Source organism: Marmota marmota, unplaced genomic scaffold, assembly GCF_001458135.2.
Source record: "Marmota marmota marmota unplaced genomic scaffold, marMar, whole genome shotgun sequence".
NCBI classification, from domain to species: Eukaryota; Metazoa; Chordata; class Mammalia; order Rodentia; family Sciuridae; genus Marmota; species Marmota marmota.
In genome coordinates this window covers 65,879,947-65,904,144 of record NW_026000026.1, presented here as the reverse complement: position 1 = coordinate 65,904,144, position 24,198 = coordinate 65,879,947, and the positions used below count along the sequence as shown (strand labels likewise).

The window sequence follows — 24,198 nt, the reverse complement described above, 5'->3', positions numbered from 1 at the left end:
TTTTGAGTAAATTGCAAGAGATCTTAATTACTTGATTACATGTCATGTTTGTCCAATAATACTGAAGTCACAGTTCACTTGTTCTTTTGCTTCTTCGCAGCTAGTGCTAATGTTAAGACACACACAGGATATTCAGTGATCTCTTGTGGTCTATGCGAAGCAAGTGACAGTAATAATTATTTTCATTCTGCTTTGTTTCTAAGTTAATTAATATCATTTCTTCATTATGACTTCTAAATATTTCCCATGATCTCACTAAAAGTCTTGCATTGCAACAAATTTCAAAACAATTTTAAAAACATTAGTACTTTACATGAAAATTCAGGATTAGGTTTCACATTTCTATACACTTCAGGTAAAATGGCTTTGGAGGAAAGATGTTAAATGGTATTTTGGCTTGAGAGATTTCAGTTGACAAATTAGAACAATTACAAGAATTTAGAAAAACAGAAGAAAATGCCTTTCATGGCAGCTGAGTTAACAGATCAAAATTGTTTAAATGGTGTGAATTATTTCTCACCAGTAACTACTGTTATGAACAGAATTATGTGATATTCAGAATAAAGAGGATTAAGATTATTTTATGCCACAATTCATGAGACACGGAAAGCAAATATTTCAATTAATTTTTAAATGTTTTTTTTTTCTCCTTAAGTTGTGCCTTTCTCTTTACTCAAAGTAATGCTGTGTAACATTTTTGAAACTATTGGATCAAATTTATTTAAATAAGCAACACATCTTGTTGCTCAGCCTATGACTTACCAATGCTGATTTTCTAAATTCCTCATTTTGTAGTTATTGTTCCATTCATTTTTCCCATCTTAACAGCTTTGACTTTCATATAGTTATCCACCATTTTCTCAAAGTTTATTAAATAAGAGAGAATATCATCAAAATATACATTTTTTCTATTTTTGAAATTAATTCAGTATAACTCATTAGTTCAATCTATAACCCACACAATGACATATTATCTCCCCTGCCTTTTGTCCCACGTTGCAAGTATATCATTTAAAAATATATGTAGGTCAAACATGTTTCTGTACAAGGAACCTAACGGATATTAACAAATTTTGCACTACTGTAAAAAATATGACCTACTACTCAAAAACCTTTATTTTTTAAGCTTCTCAAGCTTAATGGATAATACTATTTCCAAAGTCTATGGGTATTATACTACCCAACTGAGTTAGCTATAATCTCATTGCATACTATATGATAATAATATTTTAAAAATACTTGAGAGTTTATAAAAAGCTTTCATTATCTTGTCTTTCCAATAACAATGTGAAATAGATACAGAAGAAGAAACTGGTTCTCAAAGAGATTAAATATATGGTATAAAGTCTCATGGGAAAAACAAAAAAAAATCTAGTGTGGATACATTTGGTGGAAAAAGTATAAAGCCTCCGGACAGCCTTTTCTGACTAAAAATAAACTCCAAGAAATAATTGGGAATAACCTCACAGGCAAGAACATTATTTTAATTATCTATAACTTCAAAATAGGATTTCTAAGAGTTAATAAAGAAATTGTAACTTTCTGTCAATCAAGTTGGGCTTGATTTGGGATTCTCCACTTAAGAAAATGCTTTGATTTGCAAGATCTATGGTAGTCTGGAATAATACAAAGAACCCATGAAAGTATGACACAAATAAGAAATTGCCAAGTCAATGAATAATAATTGTTTGGCTACTAGAATGTAGATGCTACTTCAGCCACTGAATAAGGACCATATTATTGTCTCTGTTTCATCAATTACATTTCCTATCAATATCTAGATTTCTTTGATTTCTTATATATAATTTCATCTATGTTCTTAAACCTATTTTTTCAATTCACATTCATTGAATAATTTTTGTGTATGACCATGGAACTTGACTCAAAAAGGCTATTATATTATGAAACCATAATTATTTTTATAAGATACAAATCTTACCATAATTCTTTCCAGAATACAACCATTCCCAAGATCAAACACACTGGCACCCACCAAGACAAAAATCAAATGTATTAGCATGAAATGACAGTTGTGACTTGGATTCTTTTAACTTTTCCAACCTCCCTTCCTGCATTAGTTTTCTTTGTTGCTGCAATCAAGTATCATAAAGGTAGCAACTTAATGCTGCTTATACAAACTTATCTTAAAATTTTGGAGGTCAGAGGTCCAAAATGGATCTCCAGGGCTAAAATAAAGGGTTCAGCAGAGCGGTTCATTTCAGGGGCCCTAGAGGAGAATCTTTTTCTTGTCTTTTCCAGCTGTAGAAGCTCCTCACTTCCCTGGATCATTGAAGTCACATGACTTCAATGCCTACTTCTGTAGTTAACATGTCCTGGCCTGATTCTCCCTGGACTCCTACTTGAAATAACGATGGGTCTACTCGGATAAACTCCCCAACTCAAGATCCTTAACCATAATCATGTCTGCAAGGTCTTTTTTGCTGTGTAATGGAATGTATTCTCAGGTTCTCAGAATTAGAGTACAGACCCACAGGGATGGATTATTGAAACATACTTCTCCTTCCTCACTTCTTTTACTCATTACTAATATATTCCTCATTCCATGTATATGAACTGGAATTCTTATAGTTGCTCAAATGTGCCTCAGAATTTTTTACTCCAAGATCAGAGGCAACTCCATTACCTGAACCAGTATGCTACAGGTCCTTCACTAGTACACTCGGTCACCCTCCACAACTCAGTCCACCAACACCTCCTCTTGAAAGCAATTCTTTTAAAAAATTTTTTGTTTGTTTTAATTAGTTACACATGATAGTACAATGACCTTGACATATCATACATTTGAATCAGATGGGATATAATTTCTCATTTTTCTGAGTGTACAGGTTGTAGAATCACATGGGTCATGAAGTCATGTATATACATACATATAGCAATAATATTGTCTATTTCATTCTACTGTCCTTCCTTTCCCCCCATCTCCTCCTCTCCCCTCCCATCACTTCTCTCTACCCAATCTAAGGTGACGCAATTCTTTTTGTTTTTCCCTCACATCTTCATACATGTATTCTGTATAACTATGAGGGTCTCCTTCCATCTTCCATGCAATTCCCCTTCTCCCTCGCTTTCCCACCCACCTTTCTTCCCTATCTAGAGATAATCTTCTTCTCATGCTCTTCTACCCTACCCCATTTTAAGTTACCCCTCTTATATCACACAAGGCATTTGTTTTTTGAGGGATTGGCTAACTTCACTTAGCATAATCTGCTATAATGCCATCCATTTCCCTGCAAATGTCATGATCTTGTTATTTTGTAGTGCTGAGTAATATTCCATTGTGTATAAATGCCACATTTTTTTTTTATCCATTCATCCATTGAAGGGCATATAGATTGGCTCCACAGTCTAGCTATTGTGAATTGTGCTGCTATAAACATTGATGTGGCTGTGTCTCTGTAGTATGCTGTTTTTAAGTCCTTTGGGTATAGACCAAGGAGAGGTACAGCTGGGTCAAATGGTGGTTCCCTTCCCAGCTCTCCAAGGAATCTCCATACTGCTTTCCAAATTGGCTGCACCAATTTGCAGTCCCACCAGCAGTGTATGAGTGTACCTTTTTCCCCTGCATCCTCATCAGCACTTGTTGTTGTTTGACTTCATAATGGCTGTCACTCTTACTGGAGTTAGATGGTATCTTAGAGTAGTTTTAATTTGCATTTCTCTGATTGTTGAAAGCAATTCTTAAACTGTCAATGTAACATGCCCTTCTCATGTACTTTAAATCAGCACAAAATTCCTCTAGAATGGAGCTTATAAGATAATCTTACTAACTTATCTTCTTAACCAGACTCTAGTTTCTTTTGAAACAAGACTGTCATAGTCATCATTGTATCTTCGGTACTTAATATAGTATTATAAAATAGCGAACAAATATTTATTTATTAAATATAAATAAAATAACTAAAAAACAGACACATGCTTAAAACCTGTTGAATTCCTAGAAAGTTTTGACCTATTTATTTCAGATGAACATGGATGATCTTCTAGAGACCCAACAATCAAGACTGTAATAAAAGTGGCAGAGTCATTTAAAGGTTATTTCTAAAGAAGATTCAGATAACTCTGATGATCTCATAGTCCAATATTGCAGACATTAAAAAATGATTCTTATGGTTTCCATCTGAAGAGATTCCAAGGTAAAAAAAAATATGTATTTAATAAAAAATACACAAAGGACTTAAAGACAGCATATTACAGGGACACAGCCACATCAATATTTATAGCAGCACAATTCACACTGTGGAACAATGTAGATGAATGAAGAATAATAAAAAAATGCGGCATATATACACAATGGAATATTACTCAGCAATAAAAGAGAATAAAATTTACCTGGCATTTGCAGGTAAATGGATGGAGTTAGAGAAGATCATGCTAAGTGAAGTTAGCCAATCCCCAAAAAACAAATGCCAAATGTTTTCTCTGATATAAGGAGACTGATTCATAGTGGGATAGGGAGAGGGAGCATGGGTGGAATAGACAAATTCTAGATAGAGAAGAGGGGTAGGAGGGGAATGAGAAGAAGGGGTTAGAAATGATGGTGGAATGTGATGGACATCATTATCCAAAGTACACGTGTGGAGACAAAAATTGGTGTGAATATACTTTGTATACAACCAAAGATAGGAAAAATGTGTACTCTATATGTGTAATATGAATTGTAATGCATTCTGCTGTCATATATAAATATAAAATTAATAAAAAATATGTATTTTAGAAGATAAACAGCATTACTAGAAAGCATTGGGAAAATCATAACTCTTAGAGGTCATCATTAAGAAATATGCATAATGGTAAGAGCACAAAACAATGAGGACTATGGTTTGAACTTAAGGGTCATTTATTACTAAGAGACATGTTAGAAATGACAACTGATATTGGCTCATCTTGATTCTACTTCCCTGAATTTTAGTAGCCGCCAGTCAAGATTTAATGGAAGGGCTGGAGTTGTGAGCAGAAGTAGAACACTTAACCTAGTAAGTGTGTGGTCCGAGGTTCGATCCTCAGCACCACATAAAAATAGATAAATAAAATAAAAGTATTTTAAAAATTCCTTTAGAAAAAAGAGTCAATGGAATCCACAAGATAATAATTTCTCTCTACAGGTATTCCCCTATTATAAAATCTCTTTTATGTTATAGTCTTTTTTAAAAAAAGGTTTTTTAGTTGTTGATGGACATTTTTTTATTTTTATTCATTGATTTATATGTGGTGCTGAGAATCTAACCCAGGGCCTCATACATGTGAAGCAAATGCTTTACCACTGAGCCATAATCCTAGCCCCAGTGTTCAACTCTTAATATATACAACTTGTTACAAAAAAAAAACAGAAGAAAGAATATAAAGTTTCATTTTCTCTAAGGCTTATAGATATCAGTAAGGCTTTCTATTTTAAAAAAATCACTTGAAGATATCTTTTTCATGTCCTTGGTATTTCTAATTTAGATCCTATTATTTTGATGTCATTAAAATTCTTAGCATGTATATTTAGTCTTCGTAAAATAGAATGTGGGACGATTCTTTTGTGATACAATTAAATGATTCTAAAGAAAGATCAATGGTTCTTTTAAAAAGTGAAAACAAATACGTCTATTCTTATATATCATTTTCACTTTGAAAAAGGTTAATACAAGACAGTAATTTTTAAATAAAGAATATTAAATATTATATGCGGTTGCCTTGTGACTTTACTATCAGAAATCTTGTCAAGGTGTCAGATTTTATGGAACCAATCAAATATAGTCTGTGATAGTCTAAATAAAATACAGAGAAGCTAAACAACATTGTACCAGAAATGTTTTCTATCAATAGTTTAAAACATTTATGAAGTTTGCTAAGAGTAAAATAACTCTGTTGTTATGAATAACTTTTTATGTGAAAAAGCAACACCTTCTTTTTTCTTTTCTTTTTTGGAGTGCTAGGGATCAAACCCAGAGCCTTATACATGTTAGGCAAGCACTCTACCACTGAGTTATAACCCCAAACACAAGTAAATTCAAATATATTGCAAAGAAAGCAAGGAAAGATAATATAGCAATAAATTATTGTACCATGAAATTGAATTTAAGTATATTTCTAAAATAATCTCATTCATTAATGTAAACCATGCTCCATTTAGAAACTGAAAAACTAAAATTTCTACATTATTTTGAGAATAGAATACTTAGGCCTTTTGTTTATATTTTTTCAAATATATAAAGTACTTATGTTTAGGTTTTCTCAAAAATAATATCAAATATTTACTGTTCACTATGTGCAACACATAAAAATGCGTAAAATTTCCTATTGCTATGAAGAGCTATTATCTAATGGGATGTCAGACACTAACTGTAATAGAAGACTGAATAAAGTAAGTGCTATAACTACTGCAAGACTCAATATGTGTTGAGGGGGAAACATTTCCAGGGAATACTTTATGAATATATATATAAAATCAGGGTGACTAATAAGGAAAATGGAAATTGCATCATCATTAGAGGCTGTCCACCATAAAAGTTTTGGTGATACAGAGAGGAGAGTTGTTCTAAGGAAGAGGAGTTATGTGACTGAAGAGAAAAATCCAGGATGGAGGCAGGGGGGCCCTCTTCTCTGTCCACCACACTACCACTTATAATCAAGTCACCCCACACATTTCCTATCAGCTCTCCTGGGCTCCTCCTTTTCTACTGATTGCTTTTGTGCTGACTAAAGAATAGAAGGATTGACATTAATATCCTACATTGGAATTCCTTTGTTTTCTTAGAAAGACTTTTATTCTTGCTTTATATATCTTACTCTTTTAGTACTCTGGGGCTTTAGAATATCAAATATGTTCTCAATGTCTTAGTCCAGGAATTGAGGAGTAAGACAATATAAAGAGATAGTGGCCCTCTGTAAAATTATATAGAACTGATAATTTATAAAATAAATTGCTGACTTTTTTCACAAGGGCAATGTATGAATGAAAAAACAATAATGATAATCCATTCAATCTTAAGGTTCTTGCCTTTGAATATGTGCACTTTTACAAATTTAGCTAAATATTAACCTCTCCAGATACATATTTAAGATGAGAAAATGAAAATGTAAATGTAAATGTAATGGATATAATAGTTTGTTATTTTGGTACTGGTTTAAACTTTTGAATGTATTTAACGCTAACTTATTAATATTTTGAACATAAATCCATAGTCCTAGAATTTTACTATTCTGTTCAGCAAAGACATAGAGAAAAATGCTGATGCAGAATATTTATTACTAAGCTGTATTTTAATATTATGCTCTTGGCTGTTATTAAAGGATAATAGAAGCAAAAATCTATGAAAACGTTCCTAAACTTCTGCAGAAATGTTGTGGACATTCTCATCTACAATCCCAAGAGAAAAAATTTCTTTAAAACTGTGTTTCAGCTACATAATGCTGTGACCAAAATACCTGACAAGAACAACTTATAAGAGGAAAAGTTTATTTTGGCCTCACAGTTTCAGAGGTTCAGTCTATGGTCACTTGACTCTATTGCTCTGGTCCTGAGTTAAGGCAGAACATCGTAGGTGGCCATATAGAAGTCTCTCACCATGTGGCGCCCAGAAAGCTGGGGTAGGGCAGGGAAGGACCAAGATATAATCCCCAAGGGCACACCCCTAGTGACCCACCTCCCCCAACCATGTCCCACCTACCTATAGTTAGCACCCAGTTGGTTCACTCAAACTACACATTAAGCTCTAGCTCTCACAGTCTCATCATTTCACCTCTAAATATTCCTGTTTTAACACAGGAGCTTTGGGGCACACCTCATATCCGTGAATTTACTGATATTACAACTTTGCTTTAAACAAATTAAAACCCATCTCTCTTTCTAATCATAAAGTCAGTTAACTCATTTTCTATAACAGCTTCCAGGAATCTTACAGCTAAATTTCAATCTCAACACAGAATTTATATAGACCTTTAAGTGTTTGCACATTATATTAAGTGCTCTTAAATTTCCATCATACTTATTTTTCCATGGTGCTAATAATTTGTTTCTGCTTTAATATTACTATAACATAACTTGGTTATAGCTACACAAGTTTAACATGAAACATAATAAAATGAACATTGATTTTTTTCTTTTTTCTAAATTTTTGTCATATTCCTTAAATTCTTCAGGAAGTAAAAGGCTGGATATTTTTCAATATTTTAGTGAGTTAGGTAGTATTACCACTTACACTGAGGATATACTTAGATCAAATTCACCACTTGCTTATCAGACCTTCAACAGATCAGTGATTTTCATCCTAATCCTGGTATATAGGCTCAAAAAAATCTGACTTTAATCTGAATTTTTCAGATAATTAGCCATTCCAAATAACTTGCTTCTGTCAAACTTATCTTGCCTTCCTTAAAAACAGGTCTTCAAACATCCCACATTTTATAACATTTCTTTTTTTAAATAATTTCCCTTCTCCGCCCTTTCTTCATGATCTACTTCTAGTCCATCTTTCTCTGTGAAGCATTTTCTTGCTAATTGTTCCTTTTCTGAATACTTATATGTTGCCAATGTAAAAATCAGTTTTTATTGATTTGTAAAAACTCTTCCTATTGTCACATTAAAGTTTACAAAATCAACTTATTGGATGCAGACATTTTTAAAACTGTAATAGAATGTATCACATGTAGGAAATATAAAACATCATTTTATAAAACTGATTCAGTTCTACACACACCAACACTTTAATTTGGTATAGCCTACATATCAATATAAAATACAATTTCTTCCTTCATATTGTAGAAAAAACTTCTAAACACAGCTTTATAATAATAGCTGTTGTTGTTGTTGTTATTATTATTATTATTATTATTATTATTATTATTATTATTTTATGTGTGTGGTGCTGGGTATTAAATTCAGGGCCTTGTGCATACAAGGCAAGCATTCTACCAACTGTATATCCCCAGCCCCTAAATATTATTATATAATAAATATATATAAATAATTATGTAATATTTCAATCAGGTTTGACATACCTCGTTCCTCAAGTATTTATCATTTCTTTATAGTGAAAACTTTAAAAACACCTTTTCTGTTTTTTTTTTAATGTAAGTACATTATTATTATCTATAGTTACCCTATTGCTTCTTATCCCTACCCAATTGTAACTTCCCCATAGATCAATCACATTATGTATTCATCAGTTGATGGACGTGTAGGTTGTTTACATTTCTTGGCAATTTTCAATAGTGCTGCAATAACCGTAGAAGTACAGATATCTCTTCAATATACTGATTTCATTTCCTTTGGATATAAACCTAGTGGAAGGATTGGTGAATCATATGGTAGCACTATTTTTAATTTTTTGAGGAGCCTCCATGTTGTTTTCCACAATGACTGTAGAAATTTACATTTTCACGAAGAGTGTACATAACTTATGAATAACCTAAGGTGCTTTTGGCTATCTTAGGATGTACTTTGAAGTCTATAGATTACACGTGGCTTCTAGTTTCATGAAACATGCAGTTTATGCATTTTGTTGTTGTTGTTGTTACTCTTCTTCGTCACCATTGTACAGTTTCCAACAGGAAACAGGAAAAAAAATGCTAAATTATAAAACCATATTCATACCAAAAACCTTTCCACAGCCCATGCATATAAAAGTCTAATAAATAAAGAGATGAAATGACACGTATTAGGCAATATTTGTGTTGTAAATATAAAATCCTGACTTTCAGCATGCATAAAAAATTCCAGTGACTTATTATTCTAATCTCATAGGCTTCATTTGCCTTTTCCCAACATCCTTCAAATATTGATAGAGTAGATAAGATGTATGAAACTTACTACTGAAAAGCCTGGCTCCTCAAACTAAAAATATGATATTTGAGACAGTATGAAGTACACTGTCTTTACTTATGAAAGTAAATACACTGAGTAATCATTAATGGAAAACTAGCGGTCTCCAAGGCCTATTTTACTTTTTTGAGACTAACATTGCTTTTCTCCAAATGTTTACTGGTAAAGAATAAGAATTTTTAGTTCTCATTGCTAGGGATAAAACCCAAGGCATTATACATGCCAGTATGAGAATTTTAAAAAACTGAAAAATAGTCTATATGTTGCATGAGCTATGGTAGGGTTCTTTTATATTATGGATTTAACACATCGAGCATAAAATCAAAGTTTAATTTGGCTTTCCCGACTGTATTAAATGGAGGCTAAATATTGAAATATCACCCTGAATCCCCTTTAGCACAACATGCTATAGTCTCTGTCAGACTTTCATGGTGATTAGACCATAATTGACAAATTCATTGTTATATCCCAGTGCTAGAACACTGGATTATATAAAAAATTGTTGTTGAAATGTTGACATTACTGAGATAGTAGACTGTAATTTATGCTAGCTGGGATTGCAATAAAAAGATGATAAATATCTATTTTAGATAACAACTCTGAAATTTCCAAAAAATATGATTTTGGGTAAATTATAATCTCCAAGTTTCCTAATAATGGGAACAATATTAATACTCAATAACTGAAACTGTAAAAAGATTTAATAAGGAAAGCAGATTGTTTTCATAAGAGTAATCACCCATTTTTGAAATTTCACAATTTACAATGTTCTAGATTTTTTTTCTGTTCTGATTTATCTGTTCTTTGAAAAAAACTTAAAAAATTTTTTTATTTGTTCTTTTTAGTTACACATGACAGTAGAATGGATTTTGACATATTATACCTACATAGTATATAATTTCCCGTTCTTGTGGATGTATATAATGTGGAGTTACACTGGTCATGTGTTCATATGTGGACATAGGAAAGTTATGTCCAATTCATTCTACTGTCTTTCCTAATCCCATCTGCCCTCCATCCCCTTCGTTACCTTTTGTCTAATCCAGAGTACTTCTATTCTTCCCTATTCTACCCCCCTTATTGTGCACTAGTATCTGTATATCAGAGAGAACATTTGGCCTTTGTTTTATGGGGGACTGGCTTATTTCACTTAGGATGATAGTCTCCAGTTCCATCCATTTACCTGCAAATACCATAATTTCATTCTTCTTTATGGTGGAGTAATATTCCATTGTGTATATATACCACAATTTCTTTACCCATTCATCTGTTGAAGGACACTTTGATTAGTTCCATAGTTTAGCTATTAAGAATTGAGCTGCTATAAACATTGTTGTGGCTGCAACCCTATAATATGCTGATTTTAAGTTGTTTTGGAATAAGCTCAGGAGTGGGATAACTGGGTCAAATGGTTTTCTGAGGAATATCCATGCTGCTTTCCACAGAAGTTGCACCAACTTGCAGTCTCACCACCAATGTATGACTGTACCCTTTTCTACACATCCTCACCAACATTTATTGTTACTGTGTTATTGATAACTGCCACTCTGGCTGGAGTGAAATGAAATCTCAGTGTAGTTTTAATTTGCATTTCTATAATTGCTAGAGATTTTGAACATTTTTTTCATATATTTGTTGACCGATTGTATTTCTTCTGTGAAGTATCTGTTCAGTTCCTTTGCCCATTTGATTAGGTTATTTGTTTCTTTAATGTTGAGCTTTTTGAGTGCTTTACATATCCTGGAGATTAATTCTCTACCTGAGGTATAGGTGGCAAAGATTTTCTCCCATTCTGTAGGCTCTTTCTGCATGTTGAAAAAAGTTTTTAAGTGAGAAAGTATACTCTTATCTAATATACACCTACATAAATTTTTCTCACATGATCTCTACAACTTCAAATGGAGTTACTGTAGGATACAGATAGTCAGAAAGCTGACTTACCTAACATAGTGCTGCTAGTGGTGGAGAAAACTGGAATATAAAATGTGATTATCTTTGCTCAAATATGAGGCTTACAGTGAAATTTCCATATTTCTGATGAATTCCCTTACTGAGACTATCTTATAATTTTTTTGTGCTCTTCCACTCTCATTAGACCTAATTAATTGATATTAAAGAGTCAATTAAATAGAAATCCTAACAGTGGGTATTCTAGTTCAAAACATTTTTCCAAAATATGGGTTTATACAAATATAAATCTAATTTGACATGATATTTAATAATCTTATTATCAAGGGCTAAAAAATGATCACTCTCATCTCTTTTCAAATTTTAAACACACACTGCTTTTTTAAAAATTCCACATAAATGGGGCTGGGGTTTAGCTCAGAGCACTTGCGTAGCATGGATGAGGTACCAGGTTCAATACTTAATACCACAAAAAATAAATAAATAACATACAGATATTGTATCCATTTATATCTAAAAAATACATTTAAAAATCCATATAAATGACAGCATAAAAGAATTAATTGCAAAAGTACAGATAGCTAGATGCCTCAAAAAATAATATTACTTGAAAAAAATTTTCTCAGAAACTAAAAACATGAAATTGACTACAACTTATTTGGCTACATTCAAAATAAATGTTCCCTTGAAATTCACCTCCATTATTATGGGAGTAAATTTCAATATTTACACGCTATTTAAGTAAAATAGCTTGCCTCTTCCAATATTACTGTTTAATGTTTTTATGAGACTCACTATGTAAACTTATAAAATTTTATTCTAAGTTTCTATTCAAATGAAGTAAATTTCTTAGACTCCATGATAAACAACTAACTTCTTAAGACAGCATATATTTAGTTATTAAATTAATCCAAAGCTGTACTTATCTCCCATCACTCTTCCTTCAATCACTGTTTCTGGAACAGTAGCCTCTGCAGTTCCTCATAACACCAAGGAACTCTTTCCCCAGGTACACATAGAGATGTTCCACCACTGAACACATGGATGGCTCTACCACTTGTTTACAGCTGATATCTCATCTAATAGCTTCTTATTCATATTACACTGTTAAAACATTTCATTATTATCCCTGCATATAACCACACATATAACTTCTTTATTTGATTCACATCTCTGCACAAAATACATTTGGCCTTCTTTGATCATAATGTTTAAAAACAGTAACTATCCCATACACACACAAACACACACACACACACACACACACACCACACACAATACCTAACCTGGGCCCTCATTATATCTTTATATCTTTATCCTAGTTTATTTTCATAGCAGTTTTGCATTCTGTCATAATACCGAACACTGCTCAGCACAGACTGAGTACTAGGTACTAGTAGGTACCTAGGTAAATATCTACTTCATGGGAAAACACTGGCTCATGTATGTTTTCAGTTCTTCTTTCTTTACCGAACTTTTAAATTATTTTAAAATTTACCCAATCAATCTCAATGTATTAAGGAAATGGATAGTGACTTAAGAAAAAGGAAGTCTCTGATTTCATAATGCTTTATATTAAAAAGACTTCAGCATATCGAAAACTGTTATCATAAGTTTCTATAAAAATCATTAAACAGTAATATTGGAAGAGGCAAGCTATATTACTTAAATATAAAGTAAAATAAGTAGTCTTTAAGTCATCTGAAACTAAAAATATGAATAAAGAACTTAATTTAAGATCAATTCTCCTCTCCTAATCATAAGAACTTAATCATAACTGTTTTTGCACATGTATGATTATAAATTCTTGTTACCACAAACCTGTCTCCTAATAACAACATAATACATTCACAAACATACAGATTTACTTCCTCTCAAAAATATGCCTCTAATATTCTCACAATCAACACCAAATTCTGATAAAAAGTCACAACTACTTGATTCAAGCTTCTAAGGAGTAAATTAATGGCTCTCTGCCTAACTGATCTTCATTTAATCATGAACTTTTTAAAATTTAATTTCCAATCAGATAGATATTTTTTTTCTTAAAAAAAGCTAAATCTGAAAACTTCTGAATTTAACAAAGCTGGTATAGTGCAATTTACATGTTAAACTTAAACCAGATGTCCTTCTTTCACACATATTTGCCAAACCTTAAGTTTAACTCAAATCTCAACTCTGTCCACACAATACTAGAGTTTAATGATTTTCCTTGTATAGAGATTTATTAAAAATCCAGTGGGCATCTGGGGGTATATCTCAGTGAGACAGGACCTGCCTAGCATGGTAGAGAACCAGGGTTCAAAGGCTAGCACTGTTGATGTAGGGAGAGAGGGACTTTTGACAGAGAGGAATTCAAAAGTTCAGCAACTGCTCAATGCATTCAATTTTTCAACAAATATTTATTGAATACCTACTCTGGTACAGCACTCTCTGGTTGGGAACTTGGCTGCAGTAATTGTTAAATATAATTCTGACTTTATGGAGCTTACATTTCACTTTTGGGAGGTAAACAATTAAAAAGATATCATTGAAAAAAACAGACATCATTAAATAGTAGATAAACATAACCATGACACATAGAAATTTTAAAAAGGGGAAAGAAGAGAATGTGCTATTTTATATGTGGCATTCTGCAAAGACCTGTCTGATAAATGATATTTCAGCAGAACCTGAACTAAGTAAAGAACAGACCATATGCATGTCCTTTATGTTTGCTAATCCCAGGATAATTATAATGGGTTTTCAATATGCCCTGCTTACAATATTTTCCATCTTCTATATCTGCACACAGGCTCTAGGAGGCAGTGTAGGAAAAATCAGTTCATGGAAGATGAAGAATGGATAGTGTGGGCACTAACTAGCATTATTACTGTGTTAAAGTTAGGTAAATTCTTCACCTCTGATTGCTCTATTTCATGTACCTCTGAGTGAATACTCACAAGGACATAAATATAAGAGAGACTACTTTGGTCACTGTCAGTATTAGAATAATAAACTTGAATTTTCATGGGTAAGAGAAAAAATAAATGGGAAGAGAAATAAATAGGAAATTATATTCAAAGCAAAATAACATTCTTTATGTGGGCTAAAAATGAAGTCTAACAAGGTGAAAATTAGATATTTATAGCATATTATATGGTCATAGATATTAACTTCTTACACAAATTAAATCAAGAAAGGGATTTGGTTTTAAGAGTACAAATAACTTTTCAAAGGAAGATATATGACAGATAATACTACCATAACAAAATCCATATCAATTTGTTCTTCAGTCATAATTGAAAATTATCTAACTTTCACAACCTCTGCATTGTGATTATCTTTTAAAAGAGTAATATGATTCTTTATAAATCAAATGTTTAACAATATTTATAATGAACTGAGATAATAATTTCCATATTTCAAATGCCAGTACTTTAAATCAACTTAATAGTCAGGTAGAAACTTTAAGTTTCTACCTCGTAAAACAATCGTATATAATTCTTTAATCTTCTATAGCTTCCAGCATACATTTATTTTCACAGCTAGTGTTATAAAATGATGAGATAATCAACTTCACAGTGTTGGAGGTTAGAGAAAAAGATAATAATTGACCATGTAATAGTCCAGAAAATCTAATCCATTATCTGCGTTAATTTCACAGAAAATTTTATATAGTGAGGGGTACTGTTTCACTTGAAATTATGTATTCATACCCATGCCCAGATCTGCATTGCTATTTCTCTCTATTATAGCTTTGGTCCCTCAACTTGAGACTTTTCTAAACCTTTAGACAGTGAAAATATTTGGTTGGCTTGTGAAATAGGATATCAATATCTCGAAAACCCAGTTCTACATGTTGTTAACCTTACATGGGTAAAAAGTATCTTCTTGCACCGAATTTGATTTACACTAGGATTTAATGAAATTGAGGTCATACTCCAAATGTACAATTAACACTATAAAACTCCCACCACTTAGGGAGGGAAGCAGTGGTGAAGATGTCAAAGATGACCCATCAGTTTATGATTTTTGAGAACTGGGATATTTTGTGGCACCACTTACTAAATGAAGAAGAACAACTTTTAGAGTTAAATATGTTAAACTGAGTTTGAGGTAAAAGTTAGGGAAATTCTTGAGTTTGGGGAAAGCTAATGCTGCATTAGAAATATAAATTTACTAGTTATTAATTTATAAATAATAAATGAAACCATGAGAATAGATTACTCTGACATAAAAAGATATGGGAATTCTGTGAAAAACAGTATTTATTCATAAACAAAAAAAAATGCTAGCAAACTAGTTTCATTTTCTAGAAAAAAATGTCACAACCTGTTCCAGATTAGAGAATTTTTATGGGGTTTTCTATAATTAAATGGGAAATATCAACAAAGAATAAAACAACTTTGCAATTCTAAAAAAATTATACAAAAAGGTCAAGTCCTAGGCTGGGGTTGTGGCTCAGCAGTAGAGCGCTCACCTAGCACGTGTGAGGCCCTGGGTTTAATCCTCAGCACCACATAAAAATAAATAAATAAAGGTATTGTGTCCAACTACAGCTAAAAAAAATAAATAAATAAAAATAAATATTAACAAAATAAGAATGTCAAGTCCTTAAACTATAGAATTAGAATGTTTAGCAACCAACTATCAAAATCTTCTATGAAAGAACTATTAAAGCTCAGCCCCTCAGTGAAGACTTAGCAATATAATAAAGTTTAAATATGGACATTATTTTCTAGATTAACAACAGAAAAATGTAACAATTATTTTTTCAAGTCCCTAAATCTGTGTTATGTAACAGCATTCTTAGGACTGGAATGTATTTCAAAATTAAAGCCATCCTTTAATCTATAAAAATCAATAAATATTATCCATCAAGTTTTGAGACTTTCCTATTTCTATGCTGTTCTTCATATCAGACAGTTGCCAAAGGAAAAAAAGTTACCAGTCCCAACATAATTTCTGAACACTGAAGGTGCTTAGAGGCTAAGTCAGCTCCACAGTGCACTTGTTCTGGTCCCCACAGGTTTTGTTTTAAAAATACAAACCTTGCTCACACCCATTTCTTACCTAACCAATCTCGTGTATATCACATGAAAGTAAGGAGTTCTTTGATAGATCTTAGAGATAAAAGTGACCTAAAGCAATCTCTCACCTACCTATCTGGCTCTACACAGGGAAATTATGATTTGCTGAATTTGTAGCATAGCTTTTAAAAATTCCAGTATCTTGGAAACCTCACATCTAAAGGTAAAATTCTAATTTACTCCTAACTGCTGAATATCACTCAAGTCTACATTACTTAGTATTTTATAACCTGAAGCTTTCAAAGTATAAAACTTAAAGAAAAGCCTCAAGTCTTTCAAGAAAAACTGCAAAACAAAGGGAGAGAAATTCAGATATTATATCCTAGCAAACATCTTATAAAATTAAGGAAATTCAGCCAGGAACAATGGTGCATGCCTATAATCCCAGCGGCACAGAAGGCTGAGACAGGAGGATCCTGAGTTCAAAGCCAGTCTCACCCAAAAGCAAAATCGAGGCACTAAGCAACTCAAAATAAGGTGGGAGATGTGGGTTGAGTACTCCAGAGTCCAATCCCTGATACCCACCACCCCCGACCCCCCCAAAAAAAATTTAAGGAAATCCTATACTTCAACTGTGTTGGTATACTGGTAGTGGTATGCACAAAACTTTTTTGTTTCTGAGTTTCAGACACATGGTCTAAGAACTTTATTTACCAGGGAAAATGTTAACTCACCAAGCATTCTTTTAAAGCAAACATTATGTGTATAAGCACACTTACCTTAGGAATAGGATTCAGCAGAACTACACCTGATTTCTTAGTGATGACTTGTTTTGTTGTGTAGTGATGATCTATTAGTTGAGGGATGTTTGTAAACCCAGTGCCCTCAAATCGATATAGATTCTGGAGAGAGAACAATAAGGTAAAACAAATATGAAGACATTGTTTCAGAAAGACTACATTCATCAGAAATTCAGTTCCATTTAACAATGACATTTAACACAACAACATGCATACACTTAACACTACTGGATTATCTACTTAAGCTAGTTAAGATGGTAAAAAATTTTAAATGGATAACTAAAGCTCCAATATCAACCTTTTGACAGAAAACATTAATTTTATTACTGAGTAAACCCAATTCAAGTTTATTAAGAGTAAAAAGAAAGGGCTGGTATTGTGGCTCAGTAGTAGAGCACTTGCCTAGCAAGTATGAGGCACTGAGTTTGAGTCTCAGCAATGCATATAAATAAATGAATAAAATAAAGGTCCATCAACAACTAAAATATATATATTAAGAGTAAAAAAAAAAAAAAAAAACTAACAGACCTGAAATGCATTTTGTCAAAATGATAACCAAAGGAAACAAAGCTTACAATACTTTCAAGTTAAGGAATAAAAAATATGTTAACATATATCTACAGATAATTCCATTTGATAAAATTTTGGATTATTAAAAATCATATCAAAAGTTTCAAGACGTGTAACTAATGCAATCATAAATATTTGAATCCCTGATCATTTATTATCAACATAGTAATTAGTTGGCTTTTCTATGCTATGGTATTTATTACCAAAAACACTCATTTATGCACTTTCTTTTTCTTTTTTGTACTGGGATTGAACTCAGGGATGCTCTGCCACTGAGTTACATCCTTAACCCTTTTTATTTTTTGTTTTGAAACTAGGTCTTGGGCTGGGGATGTGGCTCAAGCGGTAGCGCGCTCGCCTGGCATGTGTGCGGCCCGGGTTCAATCCTCAGCACCACATACAAACAAAGATGTTGTGTCTGCCAATAACTAAAAAATAAATATTTAAAAAAATTCTCTCTCTCTCTCTCTCTCTCTCTCTCACTCTCTTTAAAAAAAAAAAAAAGGAACTAGGTCTTGCTAAGTTGCTGAGGCTGATTTGGAACTTGAGATCCTCCCACTTTAGCTTCTCTGAGTTACTAGGATTATAGGTATGCACCACCTACTTGACTCATGCACTCTTAAGGAAGAAATATAATGTACCAGTGACAAAACTTCACATACCAACATGCTCAAATTTTAGCATATTTTTATTTCAGATCACCGGGTAAGTAGCATTTTCCCAAAGCTTATTAAGACAATTTTGACTTGTGTGTAAGCCATTACATGGATGAACTCATAGCAGTAAATATAGCAACTAAAAATGTCATATTGGCCATATTTTTCAATTCAAGAAGAGTTATGATACAATGTAATAAAATCTTCTGACTATTCACAAAAAGTCCATGCGAACATATGTAGCAAATAAATGCAGATACAGACATGGGTGTGTACAATTTAAAGAAAACTTTAAGAAATAAAAACTTCCTATTTTATAGAATTAGAGAGCAGTATAGTGATCACTAGAAGCTAGGAAGGGGATGGGGAAGGGGAAGAGAAAGAAGCTGGATAACAAGTATCAAAATACATTATATAAAAAGAATAAATTATAATGCTCTATAGCATGTTAAGGTGACTATAGTTTACAAATATTAATATATGTTTTATAAAGAATGAGAAGAGTTTGAAGGCTCGCCTCCCCCCAAAACCACAAATGTTTAAGTAGATAGAAATGCAATTACCCTGATTTAACCATTACATGTGGTACACATACATTTAGTTATCATACTGTATAATTATGTTGTGTCAGGTAAAAAGGATAAAAAAAATGAGAACTTTTAGGCTGGCTGGGGATATAGCTCAATGATAAAGTCCTGTCAAAAGAAAAGGAAAAAAAAACAAGACAGAGATAAGAACATTGAAGACTATCTAAATTTGATACTATTTGCAGTACTGGAACTGTTTTTCCACTTAAAGTTTAAAAACTCAAAGCTCTTTTTCCATGGTATAAAGATTTAACTCATCAGAATTTAATTTATATAAAACCTAAACGTACATACATATCTGTTTTATCAGTTGAGGAACAAAAACACATTAAGGAGATGGGGGGGAAAGTTTACTATTTAACTACATATATATTTAAACTCAAGGCAGTTTGTGTTATAGTCAATTCAGAGTAGTTGTTAATAAATTGCCTAAAGAACTTTTGTACGAAGTAGCCAGGCCAGCTTTGATATATCAGCTCTGATGCTTAAGAATATTTCACATGGAAGATATTCATACATTTTACACTGAGCAAGAGCTCTCAGTGTCTCAAATTACTCACTGGTGAAACAGATGATCTCTGGATCTTCTCAGAGATGACAAAGCTATTCTAAATATGGATATATAGGGGGAAAAAAACTTTCAAGTCATATTCAAATATAAATTACATTTTCTCAAAAAAAAAATTCTTATCAGTGAATAACTGGATTACCCTGGAAGGCATTCTTATATGAAATTTAGAAACAAAGATATGCATCAGGTCATAGAAGTATAATATGAAATGAAATAATAATAACCACCACACCAATATTTAAACCCAAATATACCATTTCTCCCCTTCCAACCTTAGGCAACTCAACACAGCAGTCAGGGCTTTGCTCAACATTTTCATTTCCCTCAGAATAAAAGCCAAAGTCTTAGCAAAACAAAAATGAATAAAATTAAAAGCCAATTCTTTATTTACCATGTCCTATCAGATCCTATATAAATCCTCCCTAATGTCTTTCTTACCTCTTCTATTTCCCCTCTTTATAAACCTCCCTCCAGTCACTTTCACTTCCTTTTTGTTTTGCAACTGCCACATTTACACCTTCCTCAGGCTCTCTCCTCTACTGCTTGAATTAATTCCTCTGACAGCCATGTGGGTAATAGCTCCCTTACTGTTTTCCAGTCTTTAATCAAATGTAACCTTTTCAGTGAGGTTTACTCTGGCCACTGTACACAGTAGTCAATACCTGCTTTCCTATTCCCACTTAATTTTCCATCTCCTTTTCCTAATTATCACTTATTACCATCATTATATACATCTCATTTAACTCTACCATCATATATATTTTACTTATTTGTCTGTTTGTTGTCTATATCCCCCTCTAGAATGTGGATTCATCAGGTGATAAATTTATTCACATATTTTGTTCAGGATAGTGTCCCCATGGTTCAGAATAGTGCATGGCACATATTGCTTGTATTAATAAACTTATGTGGATAAATGAAATGCACTGGCTGTAAAGTTAAAGAGACAAATAAGAAAACATAGAAAAGGATCCTGGGAAGTTCACACACTTACACACTCACACTCAAGACATCAAAGTACAGTGTTGGATGAAAGGTAAATAATAAGATAAAGTTCATACAGAATGAAATTTCAAATCAGCCTCTGCTCTCATGTCTGATATAAAATTCTAATGTAGCTCTATAATTAGAAAACTACTGAATAAAATAGTGGAGATTTTAATTTCCTTTTCTTAATTTAAGAACATATCTAATTTTAAATTTAATTTTTTTAAAGCAATCACGCTCATGTCAGTAAAGTTCTGAAAATCTTAACAGTGCAAAACTGATTAATGCAATTTCTTAAAGATGAAGATACAGTAATGGGTCTAAAAATGCTAAGACTGTGTGTTTATAAAGTTTACCTAAGTACCTAAAAGATCAAGAATAAAACATACATTAAAATTGTTAAGGACTGAGGCTAGAGTTGTGGCTCAGTGGTAGAGTACTTGCCTAGCACATAAGAAGCACTAGCTTTCAGTCTCAGTACCACAAAAAAGTAAATAGATAGACGTAGGCACTAGAATGGAGAACGTGTAACTAATAGAAGAAAAAGTAGGCCCAAATCTTCACCATGTTTGCTTAGGATCTTACTTCCTTAACAAGACACCTAAAGTGCAAGAGATAAAATCAAGAATTAATAAATGGATGGATTCAAACTAAAAACTTCTTCTCAGCAAATGAAAAAAATGATGTGAAGAGAAAGCCTACAGAATATGAGAAAATATTTACCACATGTACCTCAGATTAGAGCATTAATCTCCAAGATATATAAAGAACTCAAAAAACACCAAAAAAATCAAATAACCCAATTAATAAATGGACTAAGGAACTAAACAGACAGTTCACAGAAGAAGAAATATAATCAATCAACAAATATATGAAAAAATGTTCAATATCTCTAGCAATTAGAAAAATGCAAATCAAAACTACTCTAAGATTTCATTTCACCCCAGTCAGAATGGCAGATATCAAGAATAATAAGTAACAATAAATGTTGGTTGTAGGGGAAAAGGTATACTCATATATTGATATATTGATGGTGGGATTACAAACTGGTGCAACCATTGTGGAAAGTTGGATGGAAATTCCTCAGAAGCCATCCTACTCCTTGATTTATACCCCAAGGACTTAAAATCAGCATATTACAGTGATGCAGCCAAATGAATGTTTATAGCAGCTCAACTCACAATAGCTAAAATATGGAACTAACCTAGGTATCCTTCAACAGATGAATGGATAAAGAAAATGTGGTATATATACATATGAATATTACTCAGCCTTATAAAAGAATGAAATTATGGCATTTGCTGGTAAATGGATGGAGCTGGAGAATACCATGCTAAGCAAAAGAAGCCAATTCCAAAAAACAAGCACCAAATTTTCTCTCTGATGTGCAGATGCTAACTCACAATAATGGTGGGGGAGCTAGGGAAGAATAGAGTTACTTTATATTGGGTAGAGGAGAGTGAAGGGAGGGGCATTTGAAGGTAGAAAAGATAGTAGGATGAATTAGACATATAGGAGTAGGAAGGATAGTAGAATGAATCAAATATGATTACCCTATATACAAATATGACTACACGACCAGTGCAATTCTATATCATGTACAACTAATAAAATGAGAAATTACACTCCATTTATGTATAATGTATCATAGTACATTCTACTGTCATGCATAACTGATTAAAACTAATTTTAAAAAAGAAGAAATGAATAAAATAAAGATATTTTGTCTATCTAAAACTAAAATAATATTTTAAAAATTGTTAAGGACTTGTTTCTTTATACAATAAGAATTCCAAATGTTATTTTATCTCAACAGATCTCTGAAAATCTCTTCTAACTCAGTTGAACTGAGGTTGGATTTACATACAGATAGACATGTTTTTTTAAAATTTTTTCTACAGTGATTTATTAATATGATAGAAATAATCCAGACTTTTTTTTTCTTTTGAGACAGGGTCTCTCTATGTTGCCCAGGTTAATCACAAATTATTTAATCAACGTATTGGAGTTTTCATTATATACATCTTTTACCTCTAGGTTAAATCTGTCCCTAGGTTGTTCTTGGGTTTTGTGCTTTATTTTATTTTGTTGTAGCTATTTTATTTTATTTTATTCTATTCTATTCTATTTTATGTTTATTATTTTTCTCAGAGTAACAAGAATGAGTTTATTGAATGAATAGGGAAAGGGGGATAGTCTAAAGGGAGAGAAAGGTTCTTCTCAGAAAAGAGAGGGAAACTGTGCCTCTTTTTTACTTCAGTTGTATTCGGGATCCCACAGAAGTTTTCAGAGTCTTATCTGAGTCAACCTCTTGACTTCTGACTGACAGCAGGATGACATCAGATTTTCAAGTCCCCATTGCCAAGACCACTCTAGGGCACCTTGACCAAAGCTGACCAGTACTAATAGGATTCTTTAAAAAAAAAAAAAGTTCTTTTAAGATATTTTGTAGCTATTTTAGCCTGCTTTTTAATTTTTATTTATTTATTTTTTATTTTCTAGTAGAGTCTTTAGGGTCTTCTATACAAGATCATGTAATCTGCAAATAGGGACAATCTGATTTTACCCTTTCCAATTTGGATGTCTTTTATTTCTTTCTCTTGCCTAACTGTTCTCGCTAGGACTTCCAATACTATGTTGAATAAAATAGTAGTGAAAATGGGTACCCTTGTCTTGTTCTAGATCTTAAAGGAAAAGCTTTCAATTTTCCCAATTCAGTATGACACTAGTTGTGGGTTTGTCACATATGGCCTTCATTCTGTTGAGGTACATTCTTAACATTTCTAATCTTTTGAGAGATTTTATCACAAAGGAATGTTCAAATTGATTACATGCTTTTTATACACCTATTGAAATGATCACATGGAGGTTTTTTTAAAAATTTGATTCTGTTAGTGTCTTAGGTGTATCACATTAATTGTTCTGTGTATGTTGAACTAGTCTTGCATTCCAGGGATGAACCCCATTTGATGGTGAATGATTTTCTTTTAATATATTGTTGAATTCAGGATTCAATATTCAGTATTTTGTTAAGGATTTTCACATTTTAATGTTTATCAGGGATACTGGCCTATTGTTTTCTTTCTATTGTGTGCCCTTCTCAGGTATCATCAGGGTAATGATGACAGAAAAGAATGAGTTTCAAAGAATTCCTTACTTTTCAATTTGTTTAAATAGTCGGAGAAAAGTTGCCAAAATTTAAATGTTTGGCAGAATTCTGTAGTGAAGCCATCAGGCTTTTCTTGCACAGAAAAAAAGAAAAAAGTAATTAAAATAATCAT

General features: G+C 32.3%; 1 protein-coding gene across 9 annotated transcripts in view; it reads right to left on the bottom strand.

Moving 5' to 3' along the window:
* The window catches only part of Fer (FER tyrosine kinase), a 459,302-nt gene that overhangs the window by 218,478 nt on the left and 216,626 nt on the right, over positions 1 to 24,198 (bottom strand). For 8 of the 9 annotated variants that reach the window (XR_007350572.1, XM_048811559.1, XM_048811563.1 and 5 more), the window contains one exon: positions 17,526 to 17,648. Coding sequence is in view for 8 of the 9 variants with exons in the window: in XM_048811559.1 (XP_048667516.1) it covers positions 17,526 to 17,648 (123 nt within the window). In the remaining variant the exon portion in view is untranslated. Of the gene's footprint in view, positions 1 to 17,525; positions 17,649 to 19,359; positions 19,468 to 24,198 lie in introns of those variants that run through there. The other variant, XM_048811567.1, reaches the window with a different exon arrangement.